This window comes from Bos javanicus, chromosome 11, assembly GCF_032452875.1.
Source record: "Bos javanicus breed banteng chromosome 11, ARS-OSU_banteng_1.0, whole genome shotgun sequence".
NCBI classification, from domain to species: Eukaryota; Metazoa; Chordata; class Mammalia; order Artiodactyla; family Bovidae; genus Bos; species Bos javanicus.
Window position 1 is genome coordinate 14,493,704 of NC_083878.1, and position 21,650 is coordinate 14,515,353.

A 21,650-nucleotide genomic window follows, 5' to 3' on the forward strand; every position below is an offset into this window, starting at 1 on the left:
GACAGTTTAATTGAATTATTCCAGTTTGAGGAATAGAGAAAAATAAACAGAGGTTCAGAAATCTGTAGGACACAGAGAGAACAATGACAAAGGGGCAGAAAGAATATTTGAAGAAGTAATGTCCAAAAACTTTTAAATTTGATGACAAACACTAATCAACACATCCAAGTTCAGTGAATGCCACATGGATAGACTTACAGATACCAAAGTTTATGTATATCATGGTTAAACTGATGAAAGCCAAAGAGAGAATCTTGAAAACAGCAATAGAGAAGAAACTCATCGCGTTCAATAGAATAATCATGAAGGCAAGCAGGCAATGGAAAGAAATATTCAGTAGTCTGACAAAAAAAAAAAAAAACAACTGTCAAACAATTTTTTACCAGGGAAAATGATCCTTCAAAAGCCAAGAAGGAAAAAAATAGATGTATTGGACTTCATCAAAACTATAATGATACATGTGTATGTATAGTGGTTCTAAAGGCTATTAAAAGAAAAAGTTGTTGGCCTCCCAATGTGGCACTGTAAGTGCCATCAATACCCGCAAAACAGGCCCAAAGGCAAAGTCCTTGCCTTTTGAAAACCCAGGACATAGTGCACACAGCCATTTTCCAAGTTAAACCATGCATCCACTCTTTAAACCACGTATGACCCCTTCTGAACTTTCTAAGAATCTAAACAAAAAGTCAATACTCAATCACATTTCATCCAAAGGAGTACATATTACTCAGGACAGGCTCACTACTATAAGAAACAACTCCCAAGAGGTTCCACATATTAAAAGCTCATTCCTTGCTTGTGTCATAGCACAGTGCTGTTCACAATACTCTGCTCCATAATCATTGAGGATCCAGGCTCTTTCAAGGCATCTTCTTCCTCTGGCCAGCAGACAGAAACAGCATGGAGAATTGTGTAAAGGTTTTCTTAAGGGCCAGGCTGCAGACTAGAAGTAGCATATATTAATCCCACTTTCATTCCTTTGGCACCACCCAGCTGCAACAGTGACTGGTAAATGCAGCCTAGCCGCACGGGCAAAAAGCTCTGGAAACCCAGGAGTCCTGGAGAACAAATCAAATCATTCTGATTGGAAAAACTTTGCTCTTGGAAAGCTGGGAGCAGTCTAAAATGAGAGTTTCAGTGCAGAATGTGCTAAGAACAATGAAGAGAGGAGGAGAGAACACCCAGGAGGCTGAGCATTAGTGCTGTGGAGGTTTGCAGGGGAGTTTTACCTTCAGATCCTGGCATGACCTGAGACTCAGTTTCCCTGGGGTTTGGAACCTCTTCACTTTAATTCCCTCCTACACTTTTTATTGTAAATTTTCATTCCTCTGTGTTTGTTCTGAATCAAAGTCTGATAAGCACTATGTAAATATAAAGTTTTCTATCACTGCTAAGCAAATATTCATTTGGGGGGATGCTTATTGGAAAGGGTTAACTGCAACTGCACATTCAAATTAAACTAAAGAAAAAACTTTAAAATTATACATCTTGCATAGACCATCTCATATTTAACTAAGTCTTCTTCAAACATAAGTGCTATTGCTGAGATTATCAAGCCTATTGAAGACTTTTCACTTATGAAATTTTAGATTTCATTGTCAATCAAAATGAATTCAAATTCTATATATAAAATACAAGGCTTCCATGTATATATGTACTGTTATGTACAGCAATAACTCCATCCTCAACTCCATCTCCCCCTTTATCCACTACCCCATTTTCCTGCTTTCTTTTACAGCAAAACTCCTCAAAAGAGTTGTCTATACTTGCCATCTCTATGTCTGTTCCTCCTTTTGTCCTTCCTCTCCCCAACAGAAACTGATCTTGGTGAGACCTCCAGAGACCTCCATATTTTCAATTCTAAGAGCCAATTTTCAGCTGTTTTATTTGACAAGTTGATCACTCTATCCTTCTGGAAACACTGTCTTCATTCAGCTTCCAGCACACCACTTTCTCTGGATTCTTCTCCTACCTCACTGACTTCTCTTCATTTTCTTTTGCTGGTTTCTCTTCAGTCCCTTGTCTTTTAATTAGTGGAGTGGCCCAGGGCTAAGGACTCTTTCTGTCTTTATTTATAGCCCTGTAGATATGATCACTGGAGAAGGCAATGGCACCCCACTCCAGTACTCTTGCCTGGAAAATCCCATGGATGGAGGAGCCTGGAAGGCTGCAGTCCATGGGGTCGCTGAGGGTCGGACTCGACTGAGCGACTTCACTTTCACTTTTCACTTTCATGCATTGGAGAAGGAAATGGCAACCCACTCCAGTGTTCTTGCCTGGAGAATCCCAGGGACAAGGGAGCCTGGTGGGCTGCTGTCTATGGGGTCACACAGAGTCAGACACGACTGAAGTGACTTAGCAGTAGCAGTAGTAGCAGATATGATCACATCTAGACTCATACCTTTGATTAATATTATCATCTATAACATGACAGTTCCCAAATGTATGCCTCCAGGCTGGATGTCTGCAGTCCTTAAACTCAGATTCATATAGCCAACTCCCTACTAGACATTTAGTTGAAAAGATTTCATAAATTTAATACACCCAAACCCCTGATTCCCCACTCATCCCAAAACCTGCACACCCCTGAACCTGCCCCATCTCAGTTCATTCTTCCACTTGCTTGGACTGAAGGCACTGAATCATCATTGACTTCTTCCCCTTCTCTTTCTCTTTTTCTCTCTCATAATCTACATAGAATCTTTTAGCAAATCCTATTAACTCTACCTCAAAATATTTCCAGAATCTGGCCACATCTCACCAGTGCTCACAGAAAATTTTGTAGTACTAAATACATACAATGGAAAATAGGAAAGGTCTCAAAACCCCTACTTTAAAATCCTAGAAAAAAAGAGCATGATAAATCCCAAGGAAGGTAATAATAAAGATAAGAGCAAAAAATCAATAAAATTCAAAATATTAAAACAGCAATAAAATGAATTCTTTGAAAATATGAATAAAATTTACCTTTAATGAGACTAATAAAGAGAAAAGAAACATAATCAGGAAAGAAACAGAACCTGCAAACATCAAAAGGATATTAATGAAATACTATGAATAACTATGTGAAAGTGAAAGCTCCTCAGTCTTGTCTGACTCTTTGCAACCCCATAGACTATTCAGTCCATGCAATTCTCCAGGCCAGAATACTGGAGCAGGCAGCCTTTCCCTTCTCCAGGGGAGCTTCCCAACCCAGGGATTGAAGCCAGGTCTTCCACATTACAGGCTGATTCTTCACCAGCTGAGCACAGGGGAAGCCCAAGAATACTGGAGTGGGTAGCCTATTCCTTCTCCAGCGGATCTTCCTGATCCAGGAATCAAACCAAGGTCTCCTGCATTGCAGGCAGATTATTTACCAACTGAGCTATCAGGAAAGCCATGATACATGCATAAATTCGACAGTTTAGATGAAATGGATTAAATCCTTGACAGACACAAGCTATCATAACTTGCCCTAATGAAATAGACCATTTGACTAGCCTTATAGCTATTAAGGAAATTTAATTCATAACTTTAAAACTCCTCAAAAAAAAAAAAAACAACAATCCAGGTCCAGATGGTTTCACTAGAGAATTCTACCAAACATTTGAAAATAATTTAATGATAATTCTGCTCAAACTTCTCACTTTATAAGGCTAATGTTACTCTAACACAAAAACCAGACAAACACAGTACAAAGAAAAAAGTATTACAAGCTACTAAAACCCATGATTACAGGCACGAAAATTTTTAACAAACTATTAAGAAATAGAATTCAACAATATATAAAAATAATTATACAACATGATCAAGCAAGTAAGATTTATTCCAGGGATGCAAGACTGGTTCAATATTCAAAATCAATCAATGCAATTCAACTTTTTAACAGAAAAATAAAAGGAATATTATGATCATATCAATCATTGTAAAAAAAAGTTGATGAAATTCAACCCTCATTAATGATAAAAACACTGAGAAATAGGAATAAAGGGAAACTTTCTGAACTTGATAAAGTTCATCTACAGCTAACATTATACTTAATGATCAATGACTAAATGTTTTCCCTCTGCGATCATAAAGAAGACAAGATGTCTTATCTCTCTACTCCCATTTAACAAAGTGCTGGAAATTCTAATCAGAGCAATAAGGCAAGAAAAAAAAAACCATACAGATCAGAAGGGAAGAAATAAAATTGTTCTTGTTTGAAAATGACATGATTGTCTCTATCAGTTCAGTTCAGTTCAGTTGCTCATTCGTGTCTGACTCTTTGCAGCCCCATGAATCGCAGCACGCCAGGCCTCCCTGTCCATCACCAACTCCCAGAGTTCACTCAAACTCATGTCCATCGATTGTCTCTATAGAACATCCCAAAGAATTATCCATAAAAGTAAAAATTCATAAACTGGACTTCACCAAAAAGTTTTGAAGTTTTGGTTTTCATAAGACCCTGTTAAGAGAATGAAAAGACAAATTACACAATTGGGGGAAATATCTGCAAACCACATATCCTACAAAGAACTAGAATTTAGAATACATAAAGAACTCTTGCTTAACCATCTCTTTGGTACCAACTTTTCAAGGAAGTCACATCAAAAAAATTTAGAGATATATTTTTTTAACTACCACAATGATCTTGGCAACTTAACTCCTCTGAACCTCAGTTTCCCATTTATAAAAGGAGGCTAATAACAACCAGCCTCAGAAGGTTGTTGAAAGAAACAGTACGATTAATGTAACTGGCACATATTAGAACTTAATGGCTAAGTGTTTCTTTCCAAACCAAGGAAATATATCATTAGAGTGTCTCTGTATAAAGCCAAGGGCCAGCCTAAGACCAATGTAAAAATGATTTTTGAGCCCTAGTCTTTGTCTGCTCATAGCATATCCCCTGTGGGTCCCTCTCCTGCTGCTTCCCCTTTTCTCCTCCATTCTCAGGATTCCAGACACGCATGACACAGACATACATGGCCATATCCCAAAAGATTTATTTTTCCTGCAAATTCCCCAGTCTCAAATCTTTTCTTTCCAGTTCTTTTCTTGACACCTCCCATTCTTTTGTCCCACTCTCTCAGGGTGCTCTACTTCCTATTTTCTTCTAAATGACACCTAAAACCTATGGGCAATAATCTCTCAGAAGTGGGAGTTAGCACCTGTTATGAGTACATTTGGAGAAGGCAATGGCACCCCACTCCAGTACTCTTGCCTGGAAAATCCCATGGATGGAAGAGCCTGGTAGGCTGTAGTCCATGGGGTCGCTAAGAGTCGGACACGACTGAGCGACTGCACTTTCACTTTTCACTTTGATGCATTGGAGAAGGAAATGGCAACTCACTCCAGTGTTCTTGCCTGGAGAATCCCAGGGGCAGGGCGCCTGGTGGGCTTCCGTCTATGGGTCGCACAGAGTCAGACATGACTGAAGTGACTTAGCAGCATGAGTACATTTGCAACTGATTCTAGGTGACTAGGAAAAAGACCCAAGTATCCTTCTCAAGAACTCTTATACCAAAATAGAAGATGAAATATCAATATTATCCCCGAAAGAAAGTTGAGCCTGTCCCTCATTCATGCTTTGCATAAACACTTTAACAAATAGTAATCAGATGCCACTCACTCTACCTCACATCAGCTCCAGTGTGAAAATGAGAATTGTAATTATGGAGAAGAGAGGTCATTTCACAACCTGAGACACTTGGGGGAAGGAGAATTCTAGATAGAGCTTTTCAATGTGGAGGCTCCCTATGGCATTGGGTATCCCTAGAGAACATGAAGGCCCTGCCTGAGTGAAAGGAGAAACAGTGAGACAAGAATCCTAAAATAGATGTGGAAGGACAGAGAAAGCATATTTCCCAAGGTCTTAATGATTGCCTTGCAAATGGTAACAAAAATCATCTCACAGGTGGCTTTCTCTGGCTCATCTGCTCTAATAAGGCAGATAAAGAGCAGTCAGTGACACAAGATTTCCTGTTACCTTTCCTTGGAATTTTTGAAAATTGCTTGGAATTCTTTACCTAACTCTCTGGAGATACACTGCTTTAAACCAAAGAAAATACTTGAATGGTAGGATTTCAGACATATTTCAAGGCCACAGAAAGAATTACTGGGGCAGATGTTTTTTTGATACTAATCAGATTGTGTTCAGGTAGGCTTATTCTGTTAATGCACCCTGATGTCCTGAGAAGAAGGCATTTATTCTGAGTGTGCATGTGTGTGTGTGTGTGTTACTACTGCTAGGCCAGTGAAGAATACGAAGTTCACAGAGGTGTGGTAGTTTTCCTAAGGCCACACAGTTACAAAGGAACAGCAGAGATGAGATTTAAAAGAGGGTCTTCTGCTTCAAAACAACTCACTCATTTCTAACTGGAAAGGAAAATTAAGATCAAAATATCCAATTGGAAAGAAATTCCACATGCCCTTCAAAAGAATCCTTGTTTGGTTTTTCAGTCGTTTTAGTCCAAGGATCTTGTTGCATCTCTGGTAGTCATTTGTTGCATCTGCCACCCAACATTCATTCTTCCTCCTTAGGTAACTACCCTGGTTCTCCACCAGGGACCCACTTCCTTCCCATCTTACTCTGTGAAAAGGTCAATTCTCAGCCAATCAGAACAAGGATAACCCTATTACACTGGCTATTTCAGAGATGGGCATATAAACTCCAAAAAGGTTTTGCTTATGATTTTTCTAAAACTCTTCTTTTCCATATGCCCTGGATCTGAGTCGCTCAGTCATGGCCAACTCTTTGCGACCCCATGGAGGATATACACTCTTAGGTGCTACAGTTGTCTTGCTACCACCAAATGACAGCCTTTCTGAAAACAGAGCCAGTAAAAGAAGTAGAGCCAACAGCTACAGAGAGAAACCAGATCTTGATGGTATCTTTGGAACCACTAAATCAATCTGGACCTGAAGTTAGAATTTTCCAGTCATGAAAGGTAACTAATTCAGATTTTACTTAAACCTACTTGAATTTCCTGTCACTTGAAACTGAAGGAGCCCTGATTAATGCAACACCACACTGTTCTCTTGTAAAACGAGCATCAAACTTTTCCAGATTTAAAACCAGAATTGGTGAAGGTTTTGAGTTGCATTTGATCATAAAACAGAGTTTCCCCAAAATTATTTTCTTGGAGCAGAACTCACCAAGAGGCCTTTCCTTGTAGGAGCCTTTCTGAATGCCAAAGAGCATAGGCCAACCAGTCCTCTGAGCCCTTGGCCTACTTCCCCAAGTGCTTCCCAAGAAATGATGAACAGTCACTTGTCTATAGACTCAGATGACACCTGTCAATGTGAGTAATGGTTTTGGACATCTTAGAGAGTGGGAAGTACAGGTCAAGTGCAAAAGTGACTAAATACAGAATGAGCCCATGGTGCATGCCATCCAAGCTTATGTTTAATTATGGACCTTGTGCTGTGGTTTGAATGCTGGCCCCCAAAATATGTTTATGCCCTAATCCCCAGAACTTGTGACTATTACTTCATTATAGCAAAAGAGTGAATATTCTTATATGGCAAACGATGAGATTAAATTAAGGATCTTGAGAAGATGAAGCTATCCTGGATAATCTGAATAGATGCTAACTGCCATCAAACATATCCTTACACAAGGAGCAGAAAAAGAGAAGAAAGATACCCAGAGAAAAAGGCACTGTGAAGACAGAACATAGATAACTCAAGAAATGTAGGCAGCTGCTGAAGCTGAACAAGGCAAGGAAGGATGGCCCTTTAGAGATTCCACAGGGAACCCAGCTGATGCCTTCTGGCCTCCAAAAGGACTGGAGAAAAAAATTTCAGACTTCTGGCCTCCAGAGTGATGACAGAAAAAATTTCTGTTGTTTTAAGGCAGCCAGTTTGTGGTAATTTATTATAGCAACTACAGGGAACTAGTCACCTTGTTAGAGTAATATTAGGTCACTGAAGTTAATTTCAGTTCAGACATCCTGTAAGGGAACTGCCAGCAAAGAACCACATACAACTAATATTTATACAGTGCTTACTATGCTCCAGGTACTGTTCTAAGTACTTTGCACATATTAACTCATTTAATCTTTACAGCAACCCTAGGAGATAGGTAGTGTTGTAATTATCCTCATTGTGCAGATGAGGAAACTAAGGCACGGTGAGATTAAACTAGCCCCAGTTGGTACAGCTATGATATATCACAGTTGAGATCCAAGTCCAGATGGAACTATTTCCAGAGTTTATGTTCTTGAGCACTTTGCTCTATTGCATTCACTGTATGAAAAAAAATGCCAGTTTCACGGGAATTTGTCTACATTGGAGGCTGTCACCTCTGGTTGCATATTCAAATCACCCAATGCTAAAGGTAAAGAGGCACACTGAAGATAAATAACAGAATCAAGGGCATAGGATTGGGAGCCTTGGCAGCACTTAAGAGTCGCCCCCAGACGACTCCAATGTGTAGCCAGGGTTAAAAACCACTGACTTCATAACCTCCAATAGCAAATTTAACAAACTTTTCAAATTGGCAGTGACCAGATGTTTTGGTTTCTCCAAATGTACACACAGAGAAATTAGACTGCAAAATCTAGTATTTTTTAAGGGGCTCAATTCAATAAAACTACTTTTTCCCCCCTGCGGTAGAATGGTTGATCATTTTTCATAAGGGTTGTACCATGGGAAAAATTCCAGAACAGATAGGCCCCATTGTCAACCCCTTGCAAATGTCATCTGGTGTGAATTATCTGATGGTCATGATCCAATAGATATATTAAAATTATGAAAAACGTTGAGATGACCAGCTCATGAAGACCTAAAACACAGTATACCATTTTTAAGTTTCCTGTTTATATTGTCTCTTAATATTTTTGTCCTGGTAGTATTGAGAGAACTTGGAATTGCTCATTCATTCAATTTTCCTCTTTCTTTCTGCCTCTACATCAAAATAGAAGTTCAGTCTGAATAGCCAATTAATTACCAAAGTTTTAAGAAACTGAGGGTTCTTCTGAGTGATAGAAAGAGTAATCATCATTGAGGTTCAACCTCCTAAAAGACACAGGCTACAGACCACTGACCCTATTCATTTATATGTTTGTTTGTTCCTAAGATCAAGATTTTAGTATACTAATAGACGCAAATGGATCTCTTGACCTGCTAATCAGTTAATTTGAATAACTAGTTTATCTCTTCTTTTAAAGTTGACAGGTTTGGTGTGTGTTTTGGCATTGTGTAAACACACCTGCTCAGCCACTCATGATAAATGAACATGACCAAAATAACAAATTGTAAATTGTGACATTGGGTGGTTTTCATCTCGAAGTACAAAGTTGAGCAAGCTTACTAAGTTAAGCTAAGGACAAGACATGTTCACTGTTGGACACAAATACATCATTTCTCTAAGCTACAATTTTGTATCCTTTATTTCTCATTGTTTGCAAAAACAAAATTGTGGTTTTCTAATTCTAGCTGTTTGACTTTATACCGTAGCCCAGGTTTATAGGGATTCTGATGTCATTCACAATGGTCCAGGAATAGAGCCCATTACCACCAGCCAGAATGAAAAACTTGTAATACATGGGACGCTGGGTAGAGTACTCAAAAAGGAGTACTTTTTCAGAGGAGAGAATTAATTAGCCCTTGCACTAGCACTCTTCTAGAAGTACCTAGAAAATCAGATCAAGATCTGAAAGGGCCAAATTACTTCCAAGTAACTTAACTGCAACCCAGAACCAAGCTCAAGAATATTTATAGGAATACAAAAATATGCAATAGCCAGCAAGTTCCAATGTGCCGAGCTTACTTAGTTGCTCAGTCATGTTTGGCTCTTTCTGACCCCAGGCACCAAGTTCCTCTGTCCAGATTACCAGAAATGCAAAGAAGCAGGAAAACACAGATGTTAGAATTACCCGACAATAACATTAAAGCAGCTATTATAATTGTATTTCATATGTATGTAAAATTAGGTAGAGACATAGAAAATAGCAAAAAGGGCCAAAATCGAATTTCTAGACATGGAAACTGTAATGTCTGAGATTGGAAACAGGATTAATAATACATAAGATATCACAGAATAAAAGACTGTAAACTTGAAGACACAGCAACAGAAACTATCCAAAAGAAACACACTGAAAAAAAATCTTAAAAAATGATAAAAGCATCAGTGATTTGTAAGACAGTTTCATAAAAGAGGAAAAAGATAAGGAAAAAGACAGGTTTCTTTTTGGAAATGATGTAAGCAAGATAACAGTGGAGCGACATATTTAAAGTACTGAAAGTAAATAGCTGCAATCTAAAATGTTATATCTAGAATTATATACCTTCAGAAACAAAGGAGATATAAAGACATTTTCAGATATTCAAAATATGAAAAAAACTGTCCTAAAAAATTAAATTCTTCAGGCAAAAGAAAAAATAAGATAGAAATATAGATCAACGTTCAAAAGTAAAGAACATCAGAAATGGCAAATACATGATTTTATCATTTAAATCCCTTTAAAAGATAATTGACTGTTTAAACAAAAATAACAGCAATATGTTGAAGCTTCTTATGGCATGTATAGGAGTAAAACAAATACATTAGCATAAAGGTCAACAGGGGAGAAATGGAAGGATATTATTTCATATTCCTATACATGAAGTGGTATAATATCACTTGAAAGTAAATGGTGATGTAAAATGGAATAAAATAACACTCATTTCAAAAGATGGAAGATAGAGGGAAAATATGAACAAATAACAGCGAGACAAATAGCAATATGATAGATTTCAACCAAATGTCAAAAATCTCTGCTTTTAATTGGAAGGACTGATGCTGAAGTTGAAGCTTCAATACTTTGGCCACCTGATGTGAAGAGCTGACTCATTAGAAAAGACCTGATGCTGGGAAAGACTGAAGGCAGGAGGAGAAGGGGACAACAGAGGATGAGATGGTTGGATGGCATCACCAACTCATTGGATATAAGTTTCAGCAAGCTCCGGGAGACAGTAAAGGACAGGGAAGCCTGGTGTGCTGCGGTCCATGGGGTCACAAAGAGTCAGACACAATTGAGCGACTGAGCAATAGAACAACAACTTTAAACACAACTGCATTTTAAGGAATCTTCAATACCCTAACTCAAAGGGTCAAAATGAAAGATGACAATTTCAGAACTTAGTGATGTCCTAGTGGCTTAGTAGGGGAGATCATGTAGTGGTGACCTTCCCCTCAAAGCAATGCTTATTTGTAGAAAGAGTTTTCCTTTTAATTTATCATTTTATTGAAGTATAGTTGATTTACAGTGTTGTGTTAATTTCTGCTGTACCACAAAGTGACTCAGTTATACACATATATATTCTTTTTTATATTTTTTCCATTATGGTTTATCACACCATATTGCTTATATCAATAGTTCCTTGTGCTATACAGTAGGACCTTGTGTTTATCCATTCTTGTAGAAATGTCTTGATCTCTACTGGCATTTAATTATATAGCTAGCAAGGTAACTTAAAATCTCATAATGTCAGTATTATTCCTTCTATTAGGTATAGTGAGAGTTATACAATTAAACACTTTGAAAATATTACATGCAAATCTATAAACCAAAATTATCAGCTATTCACATCACTTTAATTAATATATTAATTCATAAGTGTTGACAGGTATTTCTCAGAGCATATTCATTTTGCGCTATTTCTTCACTAAATGATCTTATACATTATACTTATTTTCATCACAGACACAGATCCAAGAAGCTAATATTTTTGAAGTATACATAATATTCAATCATATTAGTTACAATCAGCCCTTGATAGTAGAGCATTTAAGTAACTTTCAGTATTCTACAGCTGTGAACCGTAACACCATAATTTTATGTAAATTGTTTCTTTCTTTTGGACTATTTCCCTTGAGTATCCTCCCCAAGTGAAATTCCTGGGGGAAGAAAGTGAACAGCTATTCAGCTACTGTTAAACATCGCCTCACAGAAAGTCTAAACAATTGTCAGTGACACAAGGCCACACATACACACAGTTTTTTCTTAGGTCTACCTATAGGTTTTTTAATCTTCATTGAAATATAATTAACAATCAACTGCACATATTTAAAGCATGCAGTTTGATAAATTTTAAAACTGTCATGACATCAAAACAATGAACATATCCATCTCCACCAAAATTTTGTTCATACTCCTCATAATCTCATCCTTCTGTCTCTCCCTTTGTCCCCAGGAAATCACTGATGTACTTCATGTTCCATAGATGAGTTTGGATTTCACAGAGTTGTATACTAATGGAGTCATAAAGCATGCACTCTTCTTTTTGCTTGGCTTCTTTACCCAGAACAATTATTCTGAGTTTCATCCTTGTAGCTCACATCAATAGTTCATTCATTTTTATGGTGGAGTAGTATTAGATTATTTGGCTATACCAGTTTATTTACTCATTTACTTTTTGATGGACATTTGGGTGGTTTCCAGTTTTGGGCTACTACAAATAAAGCTGCTAGAAACATGTGTATACAAGTCTTTGTGTCAACATATGCTTTTATGTTGCTTGGAAAAAGAGCTAGCAATGGAATGGGCAGGTCACATGGTATGTTTATGTTTAACTGTTTAAGAGACTTCAAAATGTTTTCCAAAGAGACTGCCATTTTACATTCCTATCAACAATGTATAAGTGTTCTAGTCTTCTGCATTCCTCAGTAGCACTTGGTACATTCAGTCTTTTTAATGTAGCCCTTCTAATGGAAACATACTGGTATCCCATTGTAGTTTGATTCGCATTTCCCTAATGACTAATGACTCATTGGAAAAGACTCTGACGCTGGGAGGGATAGGGGGCAGGAGGAAAAGGGGACAACAGAGGATGAGATGGCTGGATGGCATCACCGACTCGATGGACGTGAGTTTGAGTGAACTCCAGGAGATGGTGATGGACAGGGAGGCCTGGCGTGCTACGATTCATGGGGTTGCAAAGAGTCGGACACGACTGAGCGACTGAACTGAACTGAACTGAATGACTAATGTGATATGAGATCACATTACGTGATGTGAGATGTGAGATTGTATGTGTATGTATGTGTGTATGGATGTGATAGTTGGACTATAAAGAAAGCTGAGCACTGAAGAATTGATGCTTTTGAACTGTGGTGTCAGAGAAGACTCTGGAGAGTCCCTTGGACTGCAAGGAGATCCAACCAGTCCATCCTAAAGGAAATCAGTCCTGAACATTCATTGGAAGGACTGATGCTAGAGCTGAAACTCCAATATTTTGGCCACCTGATGCAAAGAACTGAATCACTGGAAAAGACTCTGATGCTGGGAAAAATTGAAGGCAGGAGGAAAAGGGGACCACAGAGGACAAGATGGGTGGATGGCATTACCAACTCAAAGGACATGAGTTTGAGTAAACTCCGGGAGCTAGCAATGGACAGGGAGGCCTGGTGTGCCGCAGTCCATGGGGTTGCAAACAATCGGACACGACTGAGTGACTGAACTGAACTGAACTGAATGACTAATGATGTTGAGCATCTTTCCCTGTTTTTATTTGCCATTCATATGTTTTCTTTAGTAAAGTATCTGTTCATATCATGAGGTGCAGGAGCAATTTCATTAGAGAAAGAAAAGTATTTTTAACAACTGGTACTGGAACAATGGGCTATCCATATGTAAAAGAAAGAATTTTGATCCATATTTTTAACCCTATCTAAAAATTAACTCAAAATAGGTCATAGACAAAAATGTAGAACCTGAAGCAATAAATATTTTATAAGAAAATAAGAGAAAATCTATGTGACCTTAGACTAGATAAAGGTTTCTTAGATCTAATTGCATGAAAAGAAATAGAAAAACTGGACTTCATCAAAATTAAAAACCTCTGTTTTTCAAAAGATACAGTTAAGAGAATGAAAAAAGATAACTCATGCAGACCAGGAGAAACTAATTGCAAAGCACATATTTGGTAAAGAACTTGTATCTAGGATATATAAGAATTTTCAAAATTCAATAACAAGAAAACAAAGGACCTAACACACTAGTATTTAGATTTGTTTATCAGATAGGGAACTTTTAGTAAGTAAAGAACACTCACTGGGAGACTGAAGTGAGACCAAGCGCTGCTGTTGAAAGAGGACAGATAGAGGCAGCAGCGAGAAACAAAGAATGCACGCAGAAAAGGATTTGGGATTTTTCATTGTCAAATAGGAAAACTGTCAAAAGCAAATGGCCTTACTTTCTTCACAGTAACTTTTAGGATCAGCCTTGACAACATGAAGTAAGTATAACGGGAGAATCTTGAAAATGGTCAAGAACTGATTTAAGGCTTGGATAGTAGGATCAGATATTATGGCATGATAAAAGAGAGATTTGATATTAAAAAGAGGAGAAGTATTCTAAGATGGAGCACACATGGCGCATAGGGCAATTTTAAGTCCTAGGCTACCAAACAGCCCCCTTTCCCTGACTGAACGCCTCATTCCCACTCACAAAGCTGGGAATAGACCATCATTTGAGGACCAGCTAAGTGCTTGCTCATCACTCCCCTTCACTCCCACCAATCACCACAATCAGGCAGAGCACAGTTATTTGTGAAACCACATTAATAACAGCAATTGTTTCAAGGACAAAATGAGATAACTGATATAAAACACACAACATAATTCCAGGAACACCCGGAGCTCAATAAATGTTGGTTTCTCCCTCCTTTATCCCCCTTCCATAACCAAAGGGAAGGCAAATTGCACTGCTGGCCCCAGTTCAGAGGGTTTTAAACTTTAGAGCTCCTATGCTAAGCTGAGTCTCCTCAAAGGCTGTTGGGTTGAGTGCAGCAACTTTTTCAACATCTTGAATCCAGCCTTTGATATCCCCATTGCCGTATGTGGCAAGGAGTCAAAAAGCAAAATGGGAAGTGCTCCAGATTCCAGGACCAAGTTGCCAGGCTCTGGCAAAAATCAATAGGTAGACAATTTTCATGGTCTATCTGGTAACAGAAAACATTCTTGTTGCCCTCGTGCTTACTGAGAGCCCTTCAGTTGAGTATCCCTCCTGGCCTTTCCACTCCCCCTCACGTATTTCCCCTCAGGAAAGGAGGAATAAATGATAAATTTGAAAGCAGGACCTCTCAAGGAATGTTTGCAGCTCAGGCCTTCTCTCAATCTGCTGTCTTTCCAGAACAGGCAGTACTGCGTAAGGCCTGTGGTATTCAGCCATTGTTGTTGCTGAGTGTTTCTGAGGGGCAGTGTTAGGATCCAAAATGAAAACTATGTTGCCCCAAACCAGCTTTACCACTAATAAGGGTGGTAATTTGTCTCTAGTTGCCTCATTCCTGGGTCTCTTAGTTGATTATGAACTTGGGTGGGGAAGAGGGGTGTCATTATTTATCGGGCTTCCTCAAAACCCACTCACCCATCTGCACACTCAGACAGGCACCAGAGACCTCAGCACATTCAGTAGCGTGACCATGGTCCACATGTCGCTTAATTTGCGTTTTCCCACCTGTCCTGGACCTCTCACACTGACATTGCTACCACCAAGCTTTCACACCAGATGGAGCGTCAGACACACCATGATGCGTTTTCCGGCCTTCCTCCTGGAGGGCAAGGACCAGCTATTGTACTTCTTTTGTGTGTTCTCCCTAGGGCCTAGCACAGTTCTGAGCACGTGGAACTCTGATAAAGAATTGGGAGACCCAAGTTCAAGCCCCACTCTGCCCCTTCCTCACCATGTAACTTCATACACATCACTTCACCAACAGGGATCACCGTTTCCTTATCATGATTGTTCTTTTTAAGTGACATTAAGTTAGACTTTAAATGAGTAAGGAGTTGGTCCCTTCTTCAATGTGGTAAAAGTGGTCAAGATCTCTAAAACTTGTTTACATCTCTGGCAAACATAGCTGTGTATGTTTCAGATGTGCTTATGAGGTCATCTCATTTAGAATGTAAACTCCAAGACTCTTACTATTTCCCACAAAGGTTCAAATAAAGGACTCGGAACCCAGGAATCCTCAGAAAATGAGATTTACTACCAAATTCCTATTAAAAGGTAGCAGAATTTTCCTAGACCATGTCCACTGCTTTTATACAGGATTTAACACAATTTTATGATAGAATTTAACAGAGAACTAAATGTAAAGCTATGCTACTCATGGTTTTCTTAAGGAAGGACTGGCAAAATATGACCCACAGCCCAAATACAGCCCACTACCTGTTTTTGTAAATAAAGTTTTACTAGAACATTACCACACTCACTTCTCTACATACTGTCTGTGTTTTCATGCTACAATCGCAGAGTTGAGTACCTACTGTAGCAGAGATTGTATGACTGCAAAGCCTAAAATAGCTACTATCTAGCTTTTATACAGAAAAAGCTTGCTTTTAAAGATCCCCCATTTTAAAGAATCTCTCAGTTAATCTTAATTGATCCAAATTATGCCTCATGAATGTCCTTAACACATGATTAATTGACCACAAGAATTCAGTTTATTCCACGTGGGCCTTTCTGCTCAGTGTGTAAGAAGAGAGATTTGTTAAGATGATTTCCAATGTCCACATTAATCATCGTTCTGATTTCAGCCAATAACTAATTTCCTTCACAAGGTTTGATTACTTCTGAATATTTGAGACCTGTGCAGGTCATGAGATTGGAGAAGCACTGACAGGGCACAGGAGACTCAAGTTCCAGTCCCTTCTTTGCCCCTAATTGACTAAACTCTGTGGTGGTCTGCTTCTATAAAATGAGGAGCCTGGACAGATGTGACATTTCTTTAAAACAGAGAATTATGATCAAGTGTGTGAAGTGCCTCATGGAAGGCCACCCTGGCTGCTATGAAAGCCCAAGGAATGGTACCACATCTTGATTTACAAAAGGAGAAAGGACTCAGAGAAGGCTTCTTGGAGGAAGTGATGATCTGAGTCTTGAAGGATGGAGGATTCATGCTCTGGAGGATGAACTGAGCAATCAAGCAAAAAGACCTCTTACTGAAGCCATCGTTGTACTTGGCTGAATAGAAAACATCATTAGTTTCAGCATCTAAACTACAGAAAAGTTCTCTCCAAATTCAAATAGATTCTAATGTGTGCATTACCCTCTGCTTCTGGATGTGCCTCATGGAAGGTCAAACTGCCATCAACTTTTTACAAAATGGTCACCTTTTTTTGAAAAGAGATTTTTCTTTTTCATCTAAGCACCAAGGTCACACCCAAGTCTTGAAAAAACTTGAGCTTCCCCCAGGCTTAGGTGGTGTGATGACTATTGCATGAAACACCATGGCAAGTTGAGAAAATGATCAATCAGGGAGTAGGGGTAAAGTGTCGTTCCAGGCTACAATCAAGGTCAACAAGAGGTGAGAAAATTCTGACTTTAAACAACTTTAGACATGGGATTAGGCAACATGCTTACACAGCAGTCATTTCCACGTAGCTAAACCATCCAAATATCTACAACAATAGATTGTGAAGGGAAGAGAATGATCTGAGTTGACCTAGCCATGCAATCTCAGCAATGATTCCTAAGTAATTGCTTGCTCTCCCACATTTCTGACTGCCTTTACTGATGTCAGAAGAAGAGTTCATTCACGCATTCAACAAATTTTAGTGAGTACCAGCTATGTACTGGCACTTTCTACACCAAGACACAACCTAAACAAATGAGACAAACACCTATGCCCTTGTGAAATTCACATTCTAGTATGTCATCCTTGTATGGAGAAATGTACAAAGAGTTTCACCTTCTATCCTATGGGACATATTGCTTTCTGAATAGTCCCCAAAGGACATTTTGCAGAAGAGTCTAAGCCACAGATAAACCAGCCTTCTTGTGAACACTTCTCCCTCCATCATATTCTCTGTGTCATAGCTAGGTACAGGACAGGATAAAACCAAGGCAGTCTGGAGCTTTTTTTTTTTTTAATGTGCCCTCACTATCAACCCAAATGACTTCTAAAACTTAAAGCCAAAATGCTCATATCTTTGAACCACTTCTGGGAATCCTGGCTAAGAGAATGGTCCTGACTTCTGAAAAAATATTAGATGCAAAAATGTACATCATAGCCTTCTTTAGCCTAGGCTAGGCAAAAAGACAAATTGTCCCATTTAATAAAAAAAATTATTTAAATTATTTCAAAAACTATAAATTAATGGATAGGTAAATTATTGTTTTTAGGATAAGTGAAATAACAAGCAACCACTAAGATGATATTTACAAAGATTCTATGATAATGTGGGAAATTTTTATTATGAACAGTACTCAGGTAGAACTAAAATCTATATATATTCAATATAGCAAGCATGTGTAAAAATCTACCAATAAAAATTAAAGCCTTGATGGAAATGTCCCAAAACATTAACAATTAATGTACTCAGGTGCTGAAATTATCGCAATTTTTCTACTTTTGTACTTTCCATAATTTCTATAGTAAACATTCATTATTTTTATAACTTAAAAAATAACTTTAAACCTAAACATAGTTTTTTAAAGGGCAAGAACAAGACAGCAAGAACAAATATAAAACAGTTTATCGTGGTAGCTAAGAGCCTGAGATCTGGATTCAAACTCCATGGACCTAAATCCTAGGTCCCTGGTTACTGTGTGACCTTGGGCAAGTTATTTAATCATTTTTTGGCCCCAGTTTCCCACCTGGAAAATGGAGGTGATAATAGAACTTCCTTAATGGGCTGGTATGAGGATTATAGATAACTCAAATAGTGTTTGGAGTAACCCCTTGTAAGCACTCAAAATGATAACAGATTCAATAGTCCAGCAGACTCAAACAAAGAGTTCACACAAGGGGAATGATGTACAAAACATCACATCTTCATTCCTTAGGGACAACTCATTCACCCAAAGTTGTGTTTTCAGTGGGAATTTTCCTGCAGGCAGACTTAGTCCCCAGATCCTTTACTTACATTTTAAATTTCCCCTGAATAAGATGAACAGTATGTCGATATTCACTTTATGTGTAATTACTTCCTTGGTTCTTTTAATGTACTTGTCATAATTTATTAAGGAAAAGTACTTTTTGGCTTTAAAAACAAGTCTAAAATTCTTTGTTAAAAGGATTGTCAGAAAACACTAATCTTTACTGCAAGATGAAATGAACTCATAAAAATATTGTTTATGGTGCTAAAAGTAACTTTCTGATAAAAATCACATTTTTTCTGTTAAATATGCTTTCAGAAAACAAGCGAAATCAAAAGCTGGTCTCTAACCTTCTGCATCTAATGTCTTTCTTTCTGTGTAAATTAAACAACTCAAATCTGGGTAAAATAAAATCCAGAAAGGACAACCATTTATAAAATGGTTGCTTGGCAATAATTATTAAAAGAGTGAGAATTCAGTTAAAATTGCATAAATATCAAATCTTAACCAATAAAAAAGATCCAGAGGATAAGAAGAGGTTATAAGAAAAGACAGTTTAAAACTTGTTATTCGACACTTCCTTTTCCCAAAATGAGGCATCACTTTCCCCTCATGATCCATTATGAGAGAGGATGATGCCTTTCAGCTTTGAGACAAATTGTTTACCCTAATGCCTAGATTTCCTTGATTTCCTTGATTTTTTGATCCCATAAATTCTCTATTCAAAAAAGGCTGTGCTTCTGTTCCAGTTCTTGGTTTGGTTTGGCAACTTTTCTCTGTCTATGAATTCTGTTTTCTCCTTGCAGAGTATCTACCCGTTTAACATGGTGGGAAGGTCTTGAGCCACGGAGTTTCGCAGGCTTAGATTTTAATTTGGCTGGGCACTAGCTGTATCATCTTCATTCAGCAACTTAACCTTAAACAGCCTCAGTTCCTTTGTCTATAAAATGGGCACAGTAAATGCATATCTCACAAGGTTACGACTGGGCTAAATGGGACTGCAGGTGGCAAATGACTAGGCATGGTGGGCAACTGAATCAAGCGCTTGTTCCTTCCCCTATGAGTCTCTTTTGAGCAGTCTTTCTCCAAATTCTGAAATCCCTTGGTTTCTTTCCTTCTTTCCGTCTCAGACCAGAAGGCAAATTTCTCCTGAACTTGGGATTTTTTTCATTCAGAAGAGCATTTGGGCTCTAAGTTAACTTCAACTCATTAACACTTATGTACCAGGGGAACATGAAACGAGTTGGTGGTGAGCGCGGTCCCTTTTCCGTGGGCCAGGAGAAGTGGGACTCTGCCTCAGGCCCGGGGGTTCCCATTGCATTCTCTTTCCCATCATTTAAGTTTGGCTCTGCCCATCTCCCTGCCGAGATAAGTTGATCCAGAGCCTCTGAGCTACATGCCAATACTTGGGCTCCCTCAAGACCTCAAAACCAGCCCGCCCCGCACCCTGTGAAGAAAAGGTGAAGAGGGAATGAGAAGGGGAGATGGGCAAGACGCCACAGGTGACACAGGATCGCGCGGAATCGGAGACGTTACCGCTGGGCCAACAGCTTTCCAGTCGCCTCCCGCCCCGCTCTTCCCCCAGCGAAGTCAAAGGATTCGAAGCAGACCAGAGAAGCGCTCGGAGCCGTGGAGAGCGCAGGCGGCGTCTGTCCGCGATCGCTTCTCCACTAGTCTGCGTCCCGCCCGCAGCCCCGGCGCTGTCAGATGCTCCCCTGGCCCCGCACTCCACGCTCCTTACAGCCGCCCGCACCTCCACTCTGCGATCCTCCAGGCGCCCCGCGCGCTGCGCTCCTGGACGCCGGGAGCCTGGAGGTGCGCTCCACTCCGCGCCCTCAAAGGAAAACGCTACCTGTGAAAGTAATGTGCGCAGAAGAGGCCCAGAAGCACAGTCGCAGGCGGACCCAGGAGAGAGCTGGGCTGCCCGGCGAGTATCCCCGCGGGCACCGCGAAGGAGGGCAGCTCCTGCAGGAACCAGGCGGCGCGGGCGGGCAGACGGATAGCCACCGGCATCAAGTTCTCCGAGTACTTCCCGTAGCCGGAGGGCTCCGCGAGGTACAGGACCAGTGCCCCCAGGGCGGCCAAAGTGGCACTGCCTGCAAGCACCGGACTCTGCTGGCAGCGAACAGACATTGCGCCGTGTTCCCTGCCGGTGGCCGCTAGCAGCGCACAAGAGAGCGAGGCCCCCACGGTCCCTTTATGGAGAGCTAGACGCCACCCCGCGTCCGCCCCTTCGGCCTTGACTCCCGCCCCTGCATCCTACCTCCCATCCCGGTGCGGTCAGCCCTGGCTAGGCTCGCAGCGATGCCCCTTTCGCAAGGCTGGCACTTTGGAAGCAGCCAGACGGAGAATGGACGAAGGCTTTCGTGGAGCCAACGTCGTGTCCCGGGCCCTTCCATTAGCCCATATTAGCGCCTTCGCCCGCGCGCGCTCCCTCTCCATCGCCTGCTACCCTTCTCAGCGCCCTTCGAAGATTTGTTCTTCACCCATCGACCTCTGAAGTTGCAACTTCTGAGACTAGGAAATAAGAGAAAAGCACAGGTACGATTTAGCCAGGGTGATTCTGCGGCCGTAACACACTGTGTGGTCGCCACGCAACCCCCACCCACTGACCATCAGCACCAGGGTCTCCCCAGCCCGTCCTGTTCCGTGTGCTCCTTCGCTCTTCTCCTGCTTCCACTCAGCCCTGCATCCTTCCTTCGACTCTGGGCCCAGCATCCGGGCACTTCCTGCATCCCCCAGGCTTTCTGAATCCCGGAGCCGCGTTCCTTGGTTAGTGACCCTTCCGCACCGTCTTGCCCCCAGCGAGTTACCAGCCTCTCCCCATCCCTACTGCCTCCGCGGTCTTTCTGCATGAAAGAGGCTAGTCTCTCATCTAACATGGAT

At 40.1% G+C, this 21,650-nt stretch overlaps 1 protein-coding gene across 3 annotated transcripts in view; it reads right to left on the reverse strand.

Annotated features, from left to right (window-relative positions):
- SRD5A2 (steroid 5 alpha-reductase 2) overlaps nucleotides 1-21,300 on the reverse strand; it is a 49,959-nt gene extending 28,659 nt beyond the window's left edge. For all 3 annotated transcript variants that reach the window (XM_061431995.1, XM_061431997.1, XM_061431994.1), the window contains exon 1: nucleotides 20,617-21,300. In XM_061431995.1, coding sequence (XP_061287979.1) covers nucleotides 20,617-20,897 — 281 coding nt within the window. In that variant the 5' untranslated portion in view covers nucleotides 20,898-21,300. The remainder of the gene's footprint in view (nucleotides 1-20,616) is intronic.
- Between the last annotated feature and the right edge of the window lie 350 nt (nucleotides 21,301-21,650).